The 16,438-nt window shown below is 36.8% G+C and overlaps 1 protein-coding gene across 2 annotated transcripts in view; it reads left to right on the top strand.

The window, feature by feature from the left end:
* The window catches only part of vps50 (VPS50 subunit of EARP/GARPII complex), a 138,975-nt gene that overhangs the window by 32,730 nt on the left and 89,807 nt on the right, over window positions 1-16,438 (top strand). For both annotated transcript variants that reach the window (XM_084422759.1, XM_084422758.1), the window contains exons 10-12: window positions 3,860-3,902; window positions 4,858-4,956; window positions 9,810-9,950. In XM_084422759.1, coding sequence (XP_084278885.1) covers window positions 3,860-3,902; window positions 4,858-4,956; window positions 9,810-9,950 — 283 coding nt within the window. The remainder of the gene's footprint in view (window positions 1-3,859; window positions 3,903-4,857; window positions 4,957-9,809; window positions 9,951-16,438) is intronic.

Genomic DNA, 16,438 nt, shown 5'->3' with positions numbered 1-16,438 from the left:
CACTCAACTTTTACAAACACTGCCCACAAAGCCAGCAACATCCTTTAATTTAATCACATCTAACACCACTGGCCCTATGCTATTAGCACAGGATTTGTGTTCAGAAACCGAAATGGCACGATGATGATGATATGAGACTGTTTGAATGGAGATGTTTTTATTGTGCGACGGATCCTGCCGTGAAAGCTCATTAAAATGTGATTTCGTGTGGCTTCCCTGAAGGAAGCGGCGTGGCTCGGAGAAGTGCTGACGAACTGCGAGTCGGAAGTAATTGATCCGCTCGACGTGATGCTGGGTTTTCTCTGAGGGCCCCGGAGGAAAAGGGGGACCCACGTTGAGTCAGAGCCCACTCTGATGGATGGAGACACACTAAAGATGAAGAACTTCTGCCTCCTCCCCCCCCATCATCAATAACCCGTCCAGAACACTAGCACTCAAAAGTATTTGTCAGAAGGAATAACCTATGAAAAGGTCACGTCCTCTCCTGCTGTTTTTTTATAACAATGTTGCATATTGAGTAACCTCCTGCTTTTGCACGATTTTCTTCATGCCAAGAATCGTGCTTTATGGCAAAATGAGAGAGTTTATTGGAAGAGTTTGCTGGAACACCTCTTTTTTGCATTCAGTGCCTTCAAAGAGAAGGAAAAAGACAAAAAAAGGGAAGGATGAGGAAAAGGAAGAGGCAGATTAATTAAAGTTTTATGCATTCTGTCTAATCTTTCAACAGCACTGGCCCACGGGGGCCGTGCAATCCCTCATGTCAAGCCGAGTGAGCTTGTGAAATGAAATGCAGTTGTTCTTATTGTTAGATCATGATTATGCGTGGCCACCGGCAAAGTTGCTGCTAGTATCATGTTGCTATAAGTCTCAGCTGGCATTGCAGCCAATGCTTTGCTTTTCTAAAAGAGCCAAAGCTCTAATAGGATCAGATCTCTAATTTTAGTTTTAGCTTTAGTATTTTTACTGGCGGTGCTTTAAAGGGGATAAATATAGAAATGCACTGCTATTACATGCATCAACTTGTGTAACAAATCCACTGTATTCAACAGTTACTGTCAGATTTCAGGTCGCCCTCTGTTAGCAATATGCACAAAACTGAAATACTAGCTTGAATGGTAAAAGCAGAAAAAACTAAACAACAGATACGAAGTCATGTATTTCCAGTGGAGATTAGTACTGGTTTAAACTGACAATTTGAATTGGTAACACTTTGTTTTGATGGTCCACATTAGACATTGTACTTTGCAACTACATGACAACTAACTCTCAAAAGAGTAGTAGAAGACAAGACTGTCTGCTTAACATCTGCTTACACATTATTTTGATGGTTCCCCAACTATGGAGCCCCTAAAGGAACATGGTGATGAAAAAAAAAATAGAGATGGGAGGGAAAACAAATATTTCGATGTATTTGCGTTTTTCCTGAGAAACTTTGCATTTGCTCACAAAACCTTTGCGTCACCTCGCAAAAACAGTGTTCTCCTAAGAAACGTTGCATTCGCTCGCAAAGAACTCTAAACATTTGCAAGTGAGCGCAGAGGTTATAGGGGGAGCGCAAACATTTTACGGGCGAACGCAAAGTTTCTCGAGGGAACGCAAACATTTTCAAGAGAACGCAGAAGTGTAACATTTAAACTTTTTTGGCTAGCCCTTATGCGGCCTTATCAAACCTGAGCACGAGGTGAGAATTACTAATATTTCTGCACTAAAATGTTAATCCTTAAACTATTTCTATAAAATAAGCGCTTGCTGTCCGAAACAATTATTTTATTATGTAATTATTTATATTGATTAGTCCTAGAAAACCTATTATGATTTTGGTATACATTTGTTTTGTTTGGATATACTCATACATTCATTAATTTTTACATGATTGGTGTGTGGTTGACATGACCCTAAATTATGACCTTATTAATCATGGCTTTCATAAGACCGACTAGTCTTTTTTTTTTCTCTCTCTCTCATTCAGACAACCCACTGACTAGTTTAGCACATCCCTCTCAACACTAACCACACACATCTGTCTTGTTCCATCTGCACATAATAAACAAGCCATGTTTGGGAAAAATACATCCTTGCTTTTCAAATGTCAGTGCCTGCTTTTTCCACAGATGTCATTGTGCATGGTGCTAGTTTTGTGTTGTTTAGTGTTCTCTCGCTCTGACGGCCCATTTCTCTGAGAAAGCAAGCTGCCTTTTCCTCCAACATGTTGCTGTAATGGTTTTGGTGGTTTGTTGTGTTGCTCTGCAAACAGAACACTAGGGGTGTCCCCGACTATGGATTTTCATAGTCGAATCAGAATCGTCAAGTCTTGCCTATAGTCGACTAATAGTCGAATCGTGTGTGTGGGGGTGGGGCTTTAACATTTCAAAGCCGCGATGTACAGAAAATCACACAAAGATATAGAAAAAAATGAAACATTTTGGATCAATAAAACTAAGAAATAACATAAATAACTCCAGAAAGGCCACACTGCGGAGAGGATTTGCATTTCACATGCAAATCAAATTAAATCGGCTAAATTACCTGTGCGAGCAGGCTCTAAGTACAGCACAACATCGATGCACCGAAAAAATAAACAGTTAATTTACAAAATTAAATTAGAACAGAATAACCTTTCTAATAAATAGAAATACAAAACGAAATAAATCAGAATCAAGTCACAAGATGAGGAGCAAATGTGTGCAAAATGCCTAAAGTGCAGGGGAACATATATTCAAAACACAAGCCACAAATAGTTAGATTAGATAACCCTGACAGATCAATAAATACAATTAAAATAAAGAAATTATTAAAATAAACGATAGTAGCCAGAATTTTCAACTTTGTCTTTTTAACTGCAGAAACAACAATAAATGCTAAACTGGAGTGGCAGTCTCTTTAGCTAAACATGTTCACAGCATCCAAAGATCAAATTAGAACTGGCTAAAAAGTTTTGAAATCACTTGTAGCCGACCCTACCTGATCGAGAGAACAAATCCAGTCTTTCACTCTGTCTGTGTCCGCTGGAGTCTTTTGTGCGCGCGGATAAAATACATTCTAAAACACTTAGCGTGAAAAACGTTTAACAACTTAATCTCCTAAAATAGTTAAATTAAAATATCACATTATGTAAAGAAAACGCTTTACTATAGGAGGAACGCATTGTGTTCATATTCTGGGTTCATCTGCTTATCTGCACATAGTCTGGTTTCTTAATAAAGTGTGTACTGTGTACGTTAAAGTGCCTTTTAATCGTTTTAAAAGCTTTTTTCACGTTAAGCATTTTACAATGTCCCGTGGAAAACCAACTTGTTAACGTTGGCCGGCAGACGTGCGATCATGGTTTTCCTGATGCTAAATCCAGCCTTGGAGAATATCCTTTCTGATGGTGTACATCCACACTTTAGATTTTCTTATCCCAGACATCGTTAAAGATTTAAATCCTTGCCGCCAAGACGCTCCTCTGTCGGTCACGGATTGAAAGTGAAACTTAAATCTGTCACGGGGCGTTTGGATTTATTCACGCACGTTAAAAAAATATTTATTAAAAGCTTCTTTCTTTGCGCATTTTTATATACAGCTTTATCATAATAGGCTGAATATTAACGTATTGACAGAAAACCGGTAGTTCAGACATTAAGCGCCCTCATATAGCCAAAGTGGCATGATCCTCGTTTCATAACACCTCTGCGACGATTCGACCGTGAGATCGGTAGTCGAATCAGGCTCCTCCTATCGAAGCATCGAATCTTCGACTATTCGGGGTCACCCCTACAGAACACAATGGTTGTTTGTGCTGCCCAATAAACCAACATATTTTTTTTGTTCAACTGTTTCTATTGTCATCCATGTCTTTTTTTTTTTTTTTTTTTTTCAGTGAGTTGAATTCCAAACTGCAAGACACTCTGGAGCAAATCGAGGTATGTGACTTTTAGAAATAAAATTGATTAATAATTCAGGACAAACTTAGACTCTATAGTGACCACCTTCTTCATTAAATCAGACATTCAATCTCAGATCACCCTATTCCCTTCAGAAACACTCACACTCCCTTGACAGATCTAACAACAGCAGTTGCCCTGATGTAGTGCCTCAACATTATATGAATTAAACAGATCGGAAGGAACACTTGACCATGCGTTTGTGCGTCTAACAGTGGCACCAAGGGTGTCAGTCTGCCAGCATTCATTCTCCAAGGCCCCAAGGCAGATGGACTGTGTTTTATTAAATAAATTGCTGGCTTTCAGGACTTGGAAGCTGCATTGAAGCCCATACCGACACAATCACGCATAGCCACAAACTCACACACACACAATTTCCCCAACAGTGCTGTTTATGGCATTTTCTGTATTATTCAGAGATTTCTGTGTGGCAAATGTAATTGGATGGCACCCAGCCTCGCATACAACTCCTTTACTCATTGACTTGCTCTCTTTTCTCCCTCTTCTTTCATGTTTCTCTCTTAATATCTGTATCTCACTCTTTCTTTTCCCTTCCTCCCCGTCTTTTTATCTCATTTGCCGTCTCATCACTCGCATTAGCGAATAGCACGGCGCCTGTGCCAACGGAGAGCGCTGCCACCAAAATTACAATGATTCATGCCACTTTTCTATTTCTGTAGCTGAGCAAGTTCCCAACTCATTAAGGATGTGAATGCTTATCTTTTGAGCTCAAAATGAAGTTGTGCCTTCAGTATCATCAGTGATTTAAACCACAGATTGTTACGGCCCTCATTCATTTGTGGTGATTGTTCATTTTAGCACCTTAAAATGAGGATTTCAAGTACTTGGCCTTCTTTCTGGTTTTCATATGCACTGTAATTAAGCCACTGAGCTTTCTATGCTGATCTTGCTGATTTCATGCTCATCCGTGCAGGAACAGCTAGATGTGGCGCTGTCCAAAACCTGCAAGCACTTTGAGGTTTCTCACTACACCAAAGTTCAACTGGCATATAAGCTTCTGGGCAAGACGCAGGTGAGTCATTGTCGCCAGGGCTCTTACGATCTTGACATTTTGGCTGGTGCTGAATTGTCATTCAAATAGCTGTTATTTGTTTTGTTCATGTCACTTGCACACAGTGTAGGCTTAATACAAATACACCTTGTGAAGAAGTCATTTGATCATGGAGTCATACAACAAAATCATGATTTTCGTTGTGAACAAATATTAGAAAGTGTTGAACAACACAATAATAATAATGATAACAATAAACAAATGTTATACTTTAGTCCACTTTCTATTCCCACCAATCCATTTGAAGTTTTGTTTTGTTTGGTTTTGTTTTGTTTTGTTTTGTTTTGTTTGGTTTTGTTTTGTTTGGTTTTGTTTTTTTTGTTTTTTGTTTTGTTTTGTTTTGTTTTGTTTTGTTTGTTTGGTTTGATATTTTTTTGTTTTAATTTGTTTTGGTTTGATTTTTCGGTTTGGTTTGTTTTTGGTTTAGATTTAATTTTGTTTTGTCTTTGCTATGCTTTTGTTTAGTTTTTATGCAGTATTCTAATTAATTTTATGCAATAGTTTAATTTAAAAATTGCTTAAAATAATTTATTTTCATGCAATATTTTTTTTTATATATATATATATATATATATATATATATATATATATATATATATATATATATATATATATATATATATATATATATATATATATATATACAAAAAAAATTAAATAATAATATTTCAGTATAAAATAGTAATATTTCTGACCTAAATTCTTGACTTTCACTTGTCATTTAACTGGGATTCAACCTGAACTAGCCGAAACAATTTGCCATATAAATATTAAAATAAACTCTTTGCGTTTAATGTGACATTTAACAGATTGTACTTTTCTGAGAATGGCATGAACAACCGTAGATAGTGCACATGCACCCCAGAGAAGTTTGTACTTTGTTCATTTATTTGAAGTGCTTTTAATGACATTTCCATATTCATGAGAAAAAAATAAAATAAAAAATTAAGTGCACAATAATCACAATTATTAGAAATATTTGCATTTAGATAAGATAATAGGCGTAGTCGTCACCATTTTATCCAGTGTTCCTTGACTCAGTCTCCCCCTCCACTTCACTTTTCTCCTTTTTCCTCTCAAAATGGGAAGATGATTCATACCTGGCATAGGATTTGCCAGAAGGAAAGTGCACTCTATTGTATCCTACTTTTCACAACAAAGCTGTGATTTAATAGCAGAATCCAGGAAAAAAGATCTCATTGTTGGTTTTATTATAAGTCGACTCCTGCTTCTGCTTTGGTGCCTTCCCCGTCCCCTTATAAAACGACACGCAGGTTGAAATCTCCTGCTATTGTTGATCCACAGGATTTTTTTTTTTAAGAATTAGACACGCGCGGTTGCACTTGTTTGTGAGACGACTGGATAAAGGGAAAAATAAGAGCAGGCCAAACAGTCCGAAAATAAATAAAACCGTGTTGTTTAGGTGGAGATCTCCAAGCATCAGCTCTTGCTGTCAATTTTATTGCTTTGTCAAAAACCTGACATTTTAGTTTTGAGTTTGTACAATTGTTGATTGTTTTTAATTAATGGTATATGTGTGGTTAGGTTTATACTGATAAGGACTAGTTTTATCTGAGGAGATCTGTGATTTAATCTGCATTATCACACAACCTCTGTAAAGTAAATGACCTACTGTTTTTCAGGGGTCCTCAGAGAAATCTAGTCCGGATGTAAATATCTGGGATTGCGGTATACTATTATTTTTCAACCTCATTTATTTTGACCTTGAACACTGTAACTAAAGCCAAATTGAAAAATGCTTCCTGCCTCGACTGGTGCACCTGTATATGGATTTAGACCTTTTTGCCAACTTTCGGGGTAAAATAACAATTGGTGGTTTGAATACTGCTGGTGTCCCATCCGTCATTAAAGAATATGAAATCATTAAGGTGAGTCAGTTCATGGACTGCTCAGAGTGGCCACTGCAGCACAACTGTTTTCAACATTTAATAATAGTAAGATAAGAAGAAATGTTTCTTGAGCAGCAAATCAGCATTTTAGAATGATTTCTGAAGGATCATGTGACACTAAAGACTAGAGAAGTGATGCTGAAAATTCAGCTTTGCCATTACAAGAATACATTATTTTTAGATACTGTTTAAAATGTACATTTATTAATATAAGGTTGTCTTGTTTGCAATCAATTTACCAACTCAAATGTCATTTGGAAAATGAATCCTATCCAAATAGTGTGTCTGTGGGCATCTCGTTGTGTGTTGTATAAGTATGCAAGTATATGTGTCCTGAGACGTCCCCTGTCTCATCTGAAACAGCCTTCCTCGTGTCACTTTGATCACCACAGCCTCTCGGGAAGAAGATGGCAGCTGCTCTGTTTATTCATTCCTACGTTCATTCGCACACACACGCGCCTCTAAGAACTTAATTTATTTGCGGCCTGTGGCCAGACAGGCTGTGGCCGTTTCATCAGAGGTTACCGTTTAAGCCGATCAACCCGCAATTACTGAAGGACTGACTGCAAGATGTGTGATTCATACGTATCCCTTGAAATTGAGTCCGATTTCAAGAGTCGCCCCTCTGGAGACCCCCTGAGAGAGTCAAACTGTGGTTGAAGAGATTATTAGGAGATTCGTGACACTTGAATGGGATACATGATGAAATCCACACAGAGAGTATTTATGAAAAACCAGCTTAACCGCCACAACAATTAATTGATAAAATCAATAGAAAATCATTATCAAGTATAGTTTAGAGTTTCAGATTCATGTGCTTTGACAGATTGTTGAGATTAATGCTCAATGCATTATACATAAAGGTTTTAAGTAGTGTTACCAAAACTTTTTTTTTTTTTATCTTTTCATTTTTTTTTTTTTTTATCGATTTTTTTTATCTATCAAATTTGATTATCAAACCACTTGGAGCCCTAAGCTGAATCTTTCTGATAATCTTTTCCCCTGCTTTGTGTATTGACTTTTTTCCTCAGTAGCTCTTTCCAGGACCGATTATTTCAAATGCGTTTTCTCATTGAAATGCGTTTTTCTCGACTCAAGACGTCACTGATGGATATTTCTGACCTTGATGTTCCAGAAAGCTTTCAGCTAGATGTGTTTGCTGACTATCTAGTTTCAAAGTTTTAAACAAATCAAACGCAAACCTTGTTTCAGTATGTACGTCATCCGTTAAAACAGTTGTTTGTCCCTTTTAAGAGGTGCTGTTCTTTCTGGCTTTTTTTTCCATGAACTCAGCAATTAGCCTAATGACTGCACATCTAATTCCCCATCTTTTCATCTTTTCTGCTTTATTTTGCTTGTTTTTAAATCTATGTAATGGATGTAATTGCTGGTTTTTCTCAGCACAATTGATATTTCGATCACGCTCGTCTTTTAGATGTGTTGATGTTTTCAAGTTTATAAAAAAAAAAAAAAAAAAAAAAATGCGTATTCCTAACAGAACAAATGTAGAAGATGTTGATGATCCCATCAGCTACATAATTTTCTTTTAAATACGTTTGAATACATTATTGAAAGATTTCCACCTGTCTGCATTTGAACGCACTGACCTGCAGGAGAGCGCAAATATCCTGATATTCATTTGGATTGAATTGAGCCGAAGCTGATGGAGGGATACACACTTCATGGCTGAAGGAAGAAGGGAAGCAGTGAAAGCGTCAGGGGAGAAGTGTAATTAATTTGTAGCAAAGCTGTTTCTTTTCCCATTGGGACCATATTTAGCTTCAGAATGTAGTTCGGTAATGATTCATCTCCTGTGAGGTGTGAGCCGGACCCACGGCTACCCAGAAGTTTTACCTTCAAACAGAGCTACTTTGGCAGGGAAAATGCATGTTCTTATCATTATCTTCTAGGTTTCCTGTAAAAATATCTGAAAATCCATAGAACAAAGTACATTTACAAGAACATATATTTTTTTTCTTTTTTTTTTTTCTTGTTTTAAACATAAATCTAACAATACTTTATACACACACACACACACACACACACATTTTAATATAATTTAAAAAGAGATTTATTCTAGTGATGCAAAGCTGAATGTTCAGCATCATTACTCCAGTCTTCAGTGTCACATGATCCTTCAGAAATCATTCTAATATGCTCATTTGCTGCTCAAGAAACAATTCTTATTATTATCAATGTTGAAAACGGTTGTGCAATGTAATATTTTTGTGGAAAGTGAGATACTTTTTTATGGATTCTTTGAGGAAAATAAAGTCGAAATAGTACCAGTATAAAAATAGTAAAGACAATTATTATGTTGCAAAAGATTTTAGTCTGCTTTTATAAAAAAAATTATGGTGTAGGTATGAATATATAAAAATTATATAATTATCTGGCATAATTTTAATCTTAAGTAAATTGATCTTGTTTTACGAATGTTTACTAAATACTGTATATTTAAAGGTAAAGAAGACCAAAACTGATTAAAGAAACCAGTGTGCTTTTAATAAAAATAAAAAAAAGCATTGTAGTTTTTCTTTTTCTTTAATTTAGCAGATTTTTAAATTGTGCCTTTCTTTCTAAATTGAGTGAACATGGAGCTTTGATTGTTTGTGAATGCTGTCACATGATGTGAAAAGCTGTTTTTAATGTTAAGTAAGCTTCAAAGCAGTTCTTTGGAGAGCAGTTGAGGTTAAAGATGGCTTACCAAGTCAATACAGCATGTTTTAAATATACGGTTTTGGGCAATGCAAAAAAAAACATCAAAAGGTTTTAATATTGATTTACTTTTCTTTTCTTTATTGATGCCTTTGTGAATAATAATAATAATAATGCTATATAAAAATGATCCCACAGATGACCCAGCATTCCCCTCTCATTCCTATTTTTCTTCTTTCTCCTCAGACGGCCATGGATCAGCTGCACATGCACTTCACCCAGGCCATCCACAACACTGTCTTCCAGGTGGTGCTGGGATATGTAGAGCTGTGCGCCGGCAACGCCGATACCAAGTTCCAGAAAATGCAGTACAAGGACCTTTGCACGGTATGCTCATTGCCCCCCCATACCGCATTTTGATGGGTGTCCAGTAAAATTAGAGAATACTCCAAATTAGAGTGACTTCCACAAGTCTTATTCTTCGCTCGAGCATGAAATCATTCTTCGTTTTCGTTCTTATTGTGCTCTAGACGGGCGTAAAATAGGTTAGATTCTAGCCTTTGGAAATGACGTGTATTTGTCTAGCTGTAGCGAGAGGGAAAGATATTGCGCAGTGAACGGGGCAGGAGATCTCATTCATGAGCAAGTCATGAAGCAATTAATTTGAGTTAACAGGAAAAATTGGAGTCTCTGCCAAAGTAGCGACTCGCCACAAAATGCAGTCTCAGCCTGGATACTAAAATTCTCATTTGCATTTGTATAGAAGCACTGAACCCTTGGATCACAAACAAAATTGCAGTCATCTTTTCTGGGTCACATTTTATTACTGTATGATATTGCAAGTGGGAGGTTATATTATTGATAAATAATATTAAGCTCCTCCAGTAGATGGAGCACTACAGATAATCATTTCATACATATTTCTTTGTGACTACCACACTAACTATTCTTACATTAAACTGAAATATTATAGCTATTAATTTATGTAAAAAAAAAAAAAAAGGTCTTGACATACTTGAATGCACCTCTACATACAACTGTCATGATATCTTAATGAAGAAAAAAATATTTAATATTAATTACTAAAATATTAATTAATATTTGGAAAAAAAGTTTGGGGTTGGTAAGATTTATTAATGTTTCAAAGAAGTGTTTTATGCTCACCAAGGCTGTATTATTATTTTTTTTAATCAAAATTACAGTAAAAAAAAAGGGTAATGTTGTGAGATGATACTGGAATATACCTGTTTTCAATTTTAATATATCTTAAATTGTAATTTATTCCTGTGATGACTCATTACTCCATTCTTCAGTGTCACATGATCCTTCAGAAATTATTCTAAGATGCTGATTTGCTGCTCAAGAAACGATTCATTTTATAATCAATGTTGAAAACAGTTGTGCTGCTTAATATTTTTGTGGTTCAGGATTCTTTGATGAATATAAAGTTTACAGCATTTATTTGAAATAGAAAAGTGTCTTTACCGTCACTTTTAATCAATTTTATGCATTCTTGCTGAATAGAAGTATGAATGTCTTTAAAAAAACTCTTACTGACTCCAAACTTTTGAATGGTAGTGTTCATTTCTAAGAACTTACTTTGTTCTCAACTATCTCAAACCATTTAAGAGTAGCAGCACTGGTTCCACTTCTATAATTCTGTAATTACTATGTACCTTGTCCTTGATTCACATCTAGAGTTGAAGTGCTTGGATTCTTTCTATGACCTGCTATTGGCACAGAGCTCAAATAGTTTGCGTAGGCTTAGCTGCACCTGGCTGTACTATATTTGAGTGTCAGAAGGGAATATTGTTATTATCTGCTGAGCTGAGGTAAAACAGCCCTTATGTTCGAGTTCATCTGGTACAATCAAGGGATGTTTGAACTGAATGCACTGAACATTAATGCCACATAAGTAAATGATTTTGAAAGGAAGCTTGGTTTTGCCCCTCTGTGTCTTGCATTTTTATACACTACTGTTCAAAATTGTGGGGTTAGTAAGATTTACTTTTAATAAGTGTATTTTAAGGTGACTTAGTTACACGTTTCTGCATGTACTTTCTATAGTAATAACATTAAATTATGAATTATTACAACTAAATAATCCTAAACCAAACCCTAACTCTATAGTAAATACATGTACTTAATTAATATTACTCAGTACTTTATGTGAGTAGGTACAATATAACTACTTCAGCTTGAAATAAAGTCCAACCTAAGAATTTTTTTTTTTTTTTTCGCAAGGATGCATTAAATTGATCAAAGGTGACAATGAAGACTTTTACATTGTTAGAAAAGATTCCTTCATACACATGCTGGTCTTTTGCTTTTTGGTCTAACGCTTTAACAACGTGACTTGTTGTGGCATTACTGTGGGGTCCATATCTTACAGTAAAATTTTGTTTGCAAAGCCTGCGCCGAAATTGTGACTGATTTACCAAAAAAATCCACAGTGAAATGTACCAAACAAATAAATAAAGCTCTATTGAGACATTTACATAGTTGAAAACAAATAACCACTTTCCTAGCTTTAGGATCATTTGGAAAGTAATGTTATTTTTAGTCAGGTGATCCTGTATCTCTCTTCTCTCCTTATCTCACTAATGCACCAGTGGGCGGAGCCAAATATGCGATGATGTAGATGTAGGCGTTGATTCTGATTCTGCAGAGGCGGCCTTCAGGCACACTATTACATCATAATGTGACAATCCGAAATGAGTTGTTTTCGGAGCTTGGTTTCAATAAAAGCTGTTTTGAGTTCTGAAACTTACAGGATGTTTTTATAGCACAATGACCTCTTACATATGAAAAGGTCAAGGAAAGTTTGTTTTCTCAATTCATGATTTATGTGGTCTCATGAAACCGACAAGATTTGATGACTTCCTTTAACACCCAAACTGTTCCCCCCAAACTTTGTTTTGACAGATCATGCTTGTAGGGTCCATATACGTGTTTATCACCAAAAAATTTGGCAACACGCGCTATGCCTTTAACACTCAGACACGGGTTGTCGCTGCCTGAGGTGTCGGCTCAGCTGATAAAATCTTTTGATTTTCCTTCTCTGAGACATTGCTTTGACACACACACACTAAAAAGGACAACAGCATTTTCTCAGTGTGATGCTGTGTTGCTCATTTCAGTTTTCGTTCTGGATACGGTGCCCTTTGAACCTCTGAAAGAAAATTAATCCTGTATCTGGGGTTTTGCCCCCAAGTCTCATCTCCCAGCAGAGCAAATATTGCAGATGAATTCATCTTGAGGACCGTGGACAATGCGTCATCTCCGACTCTCAAACTCTCCTGAGCGTCATAAAGTAAACATAAAGTAAACACGAGATGTATGCTAATGACAATCACTTCAATCCTGAACTTTGAACCACAGCGTGGGAATTAAAATGCAGCGTATCTGGAACGCTCCAAAGGTCACATCATAATGCAAAGCGCTACATGAATTTTACATGAAACTATCATTATCCCGTCCCTTCAGAGATCTCCTGTGCTCAGCTTTGAGCAATAAGTGAGGTCGATGAACAGTAGTGGGGAACGCCCTGTTAGTGCACATCAACAATGGTAAAACAAATGTTAAAAATTGCACACTCTCTGGAAGTTACCTCATAGCTGAGTATCAGTGTTATTTACCATCAGTGTCCCTCACACTCGTGTTTTAGAGCGCTCTCGATGGGCCCGAGTGGATATTGACCTTGCAGCTGAACACAAGCACTTCATGAAAGTGTTCCTCATCAGCATCTCTTTAGCTCCCTCTCCACCTCCAACTCTGCTGTCCATCTCTGCAAAAGTTTATTTTCATGAACTGCTTGTACTGTCTATACTCTCTTTTTACATCATTTAACAAGATGTGCAATTGGAAAGTAAGGGCTGTTTTGTTTTTTTTATAAAAATATTGCAGTGCTTATTATAAATGATTTATCCGTGCACATCATTATTACTGGCGCGAGGGCGGGACAACCTGTCACTCAAATGAGATCAACCATTTTGTTCTTGTTTCACAATAGTAAAGAGTATTGAATTTGAATTGAATTTGAATATTGCAACTTCTGTTTCATGCTGACTTTAATAGTTCAAGGCGGTTTTTGAAGTTCTGTTTAATAATAGTTTGTTTTAACTATTCTGATTCAGAAGGCTGTTTTTCAAGTTCTGTTTAATAAGTGTTTTGAGTCAGACATGACTGATAACTTATGGTTTAGTAAGTTAGTTTTTGATTCACTAAAAATAACCGGTTTGTCTCGGAATCTGACTATATTGTTCAGTCTGTTTATCATGTTCTTGATTCGATTAAAAATCTTAAATGTTCCAGTTCCTTAATGGTAGAGTATATAACACTTTCTCTCTGTTCTAAACGTATTTTATTAACTAAAAACAACCAGCTCGTAAGTGTCAACTGATTGGGAATCAGACTTCACTTCTTATACTAAATGCCTTTTGATTTACTAAAATCAACCGGCTTAGTATAGTCCGATTCCCAAACAAACGACTCTTATGACTGGTCATGCACTGTATTTGATTCATTAAAAAGAACCAGCTCATAGGAGTCATTTGTTTGAGTATCGGACTACGCTGTTACTTTATTATTTTGATTCACTAAAAAGAACCATCAGGCTATACTGACTTAGCGTCCGTTGTTTTTGATTCGCTGAAAAAAATCTGGTTCATAAGAGTCGTTTGTTTGGGAATCAGAATATACTGACTGAAGGTGCAATCACATTTAATTTAGTTCAGTTTAATTCACATTTACTGTTGTTCAACATTGGACGAAATCCAGTCATTTCAATAGGAGTTCACGTTAATAGGAATTTTGTGAATGGGTGAAAGATTTCCCCATACAGATTTCTCAACAGGTCACGCACATTCGCGACGTCTACCAATGGAATCAAGTCATTCATTTAGCAAGCGGTTTAAACTTTTTTTTTAGAAATCTTTAAAAGGAATCAGCTCATAAGATACATAAGAATTACACTGCACCAGTCGTGCTGTATGTTTTACACTGTAGATTCAGTATTATAGGATGGTGTTCCATTCACATTAGTGGAAAAATGCATGTTTGAGAACTGTTGATGAACCGAATTTCATGAAAATGTTTTTTAAAAATGAATTTTTAATGAGAATTTTGAATTGGTTCTCGCTTCCCACCCTTAGTTATAGTAATAGCTTTCACAATTATCACCTGAGCAGTCTTATTGTCTGTCTTCTGTGCTATCATCTGAACTGTCAGCCTCCTGAATAGTAAGTATGTGAAATCCCTTATCTGTGGCATCTCTGATGATGCTACATTTTGAGAGCTGACTCACGCAAGGACCGCATGTGGAGTTTTGACAGTGAAAGTTCCGAACGTGGGAACGTTTGATTGATTCTGTTCATTAAGACAGCAGACATTGGCTACATTGATGTTTCCAATAAGGAAAGCCGTGCACACAGCAGTAGGCCTTTTTGAGCCCAATCTGATGTAAAGGATGAATGAAGGTTACAAACTTCAGGATGCAGCTGCACATTAAATATTAAAGCTTCATTAGTTGTCCTGCTGAACTAAGGAATGTGTTTTGTTGTTCCCTGTGTTCACTGTACTGAATGTGAATATTGACCACATACTGAGCAGGTTGAACGTTGCCCCATAAGGTTCCCAAAAGGTGCAGCGTTAGAATTAAAGCTCAGGTAAGAGCGTTTATAGAAATTGACTCGCATTTCGTCAAACCCTCATAAAGAATCGGTTCAGCAAATCTTTTTTTTCTCATCTATGGATGGTGTCAAGAGATCGACGTTTGAGTGGAAAGTGCCTTAGTGAAGAGGCTGCAGTTGGAGCAGCGCTCGAGAGATTTCCAGAGCTGATTTTCTCTTTCCAAAGCTTCAGTCCAGCACCAGGCTAATTACTCTACCATTGTTTGATAATCTTGTGTGGAAGATGATGAAACCTCATTACTTTATTAATCGGATAAATATGTCCATTTTGTGATTTATCCAACCCAGGCTCATTGGAAATACATGACTCTTTAACCTTTTAGCGGCACTCACGTTACACTTCCTTTCTGAACTGCCAGTGTAATATGTTGCCACAGTCCAATTTAACTGTTTCTGAGAAAATTGAACACCGCATTTAGTGCCAGTCACTGGACGTTTCACTTTGAAAGTGCCCTTAAACTTCCAAGTTTAAGTGTATACATTTATACACTCAAACTTGGAAGTAGCCTAATGTCGCAAAGCCGTATGATCCTCACATTCTGTTCCTGAGGAAGTCGAAAACCCTTGATCCTGACTGAGCCTCTCCAGCTCTGCCATCTGTGCTTTGACGTCTTCAGCTTGGTTAAGGAGAGAAGACGCCACAGAGATTTGCTGACTTTACATGTTTAGAGACTGCTGACGGCAGCAACGCTTTTCCCCCACTTTGTTTTCCCTCTCTTTCGCTTTAGAAATTCACTACAATCATATTTGAAAATGTACAAGATTCGACTGTATTTAGAAAGGTGGCCACCATCAGTGTTCTTCCATCACGGCAAATAGAGATCAGCCCTGAGAAACCCCCCAGTGATGTTTTGAGACTGTAGGGAGAGAAAAAATTCAGTACTTGAAAGCTCTTTTTCATGTTTTTTGGATGTAATTCCCAGCACACCATTTAGTGAAGTCACCACTGACCTGAGTCCATTTCTGTCCACCTGCCTGTATCCCATGCATCCTCTCAAAAGCGTCAAAGGATCTTAACAAAATTTCAGCTATAATGTCCATCTGTCTGTTTAATATGACTCCTTTTGAGATTAGAAAGACATTTATCATCCTTTCCCTCCACCAACTCTCAGTTGCCAGGCAACAATGGCTCGATTTCTCATAGCAGGAAGTCATCTGAAGAGGATGGGGGATTGATTGTTTGAA

Source organism: Rutilus rutilus (genome assembly GCF_951802725.1).
Source record: "Rutilus rutilus genome assembly, chromosome: 11".
Lineage (NCBI taxonomy): Eukaryota > Metazoa > Chordata > Actinopteri > Cypriniformes > Leuciscidae > Rutilus > Rutilus rutilus.
Note: the sequence above shows the minus strand (reverse complement) of the source record. Positions and strands in the feature narration are given on the sequence as shown.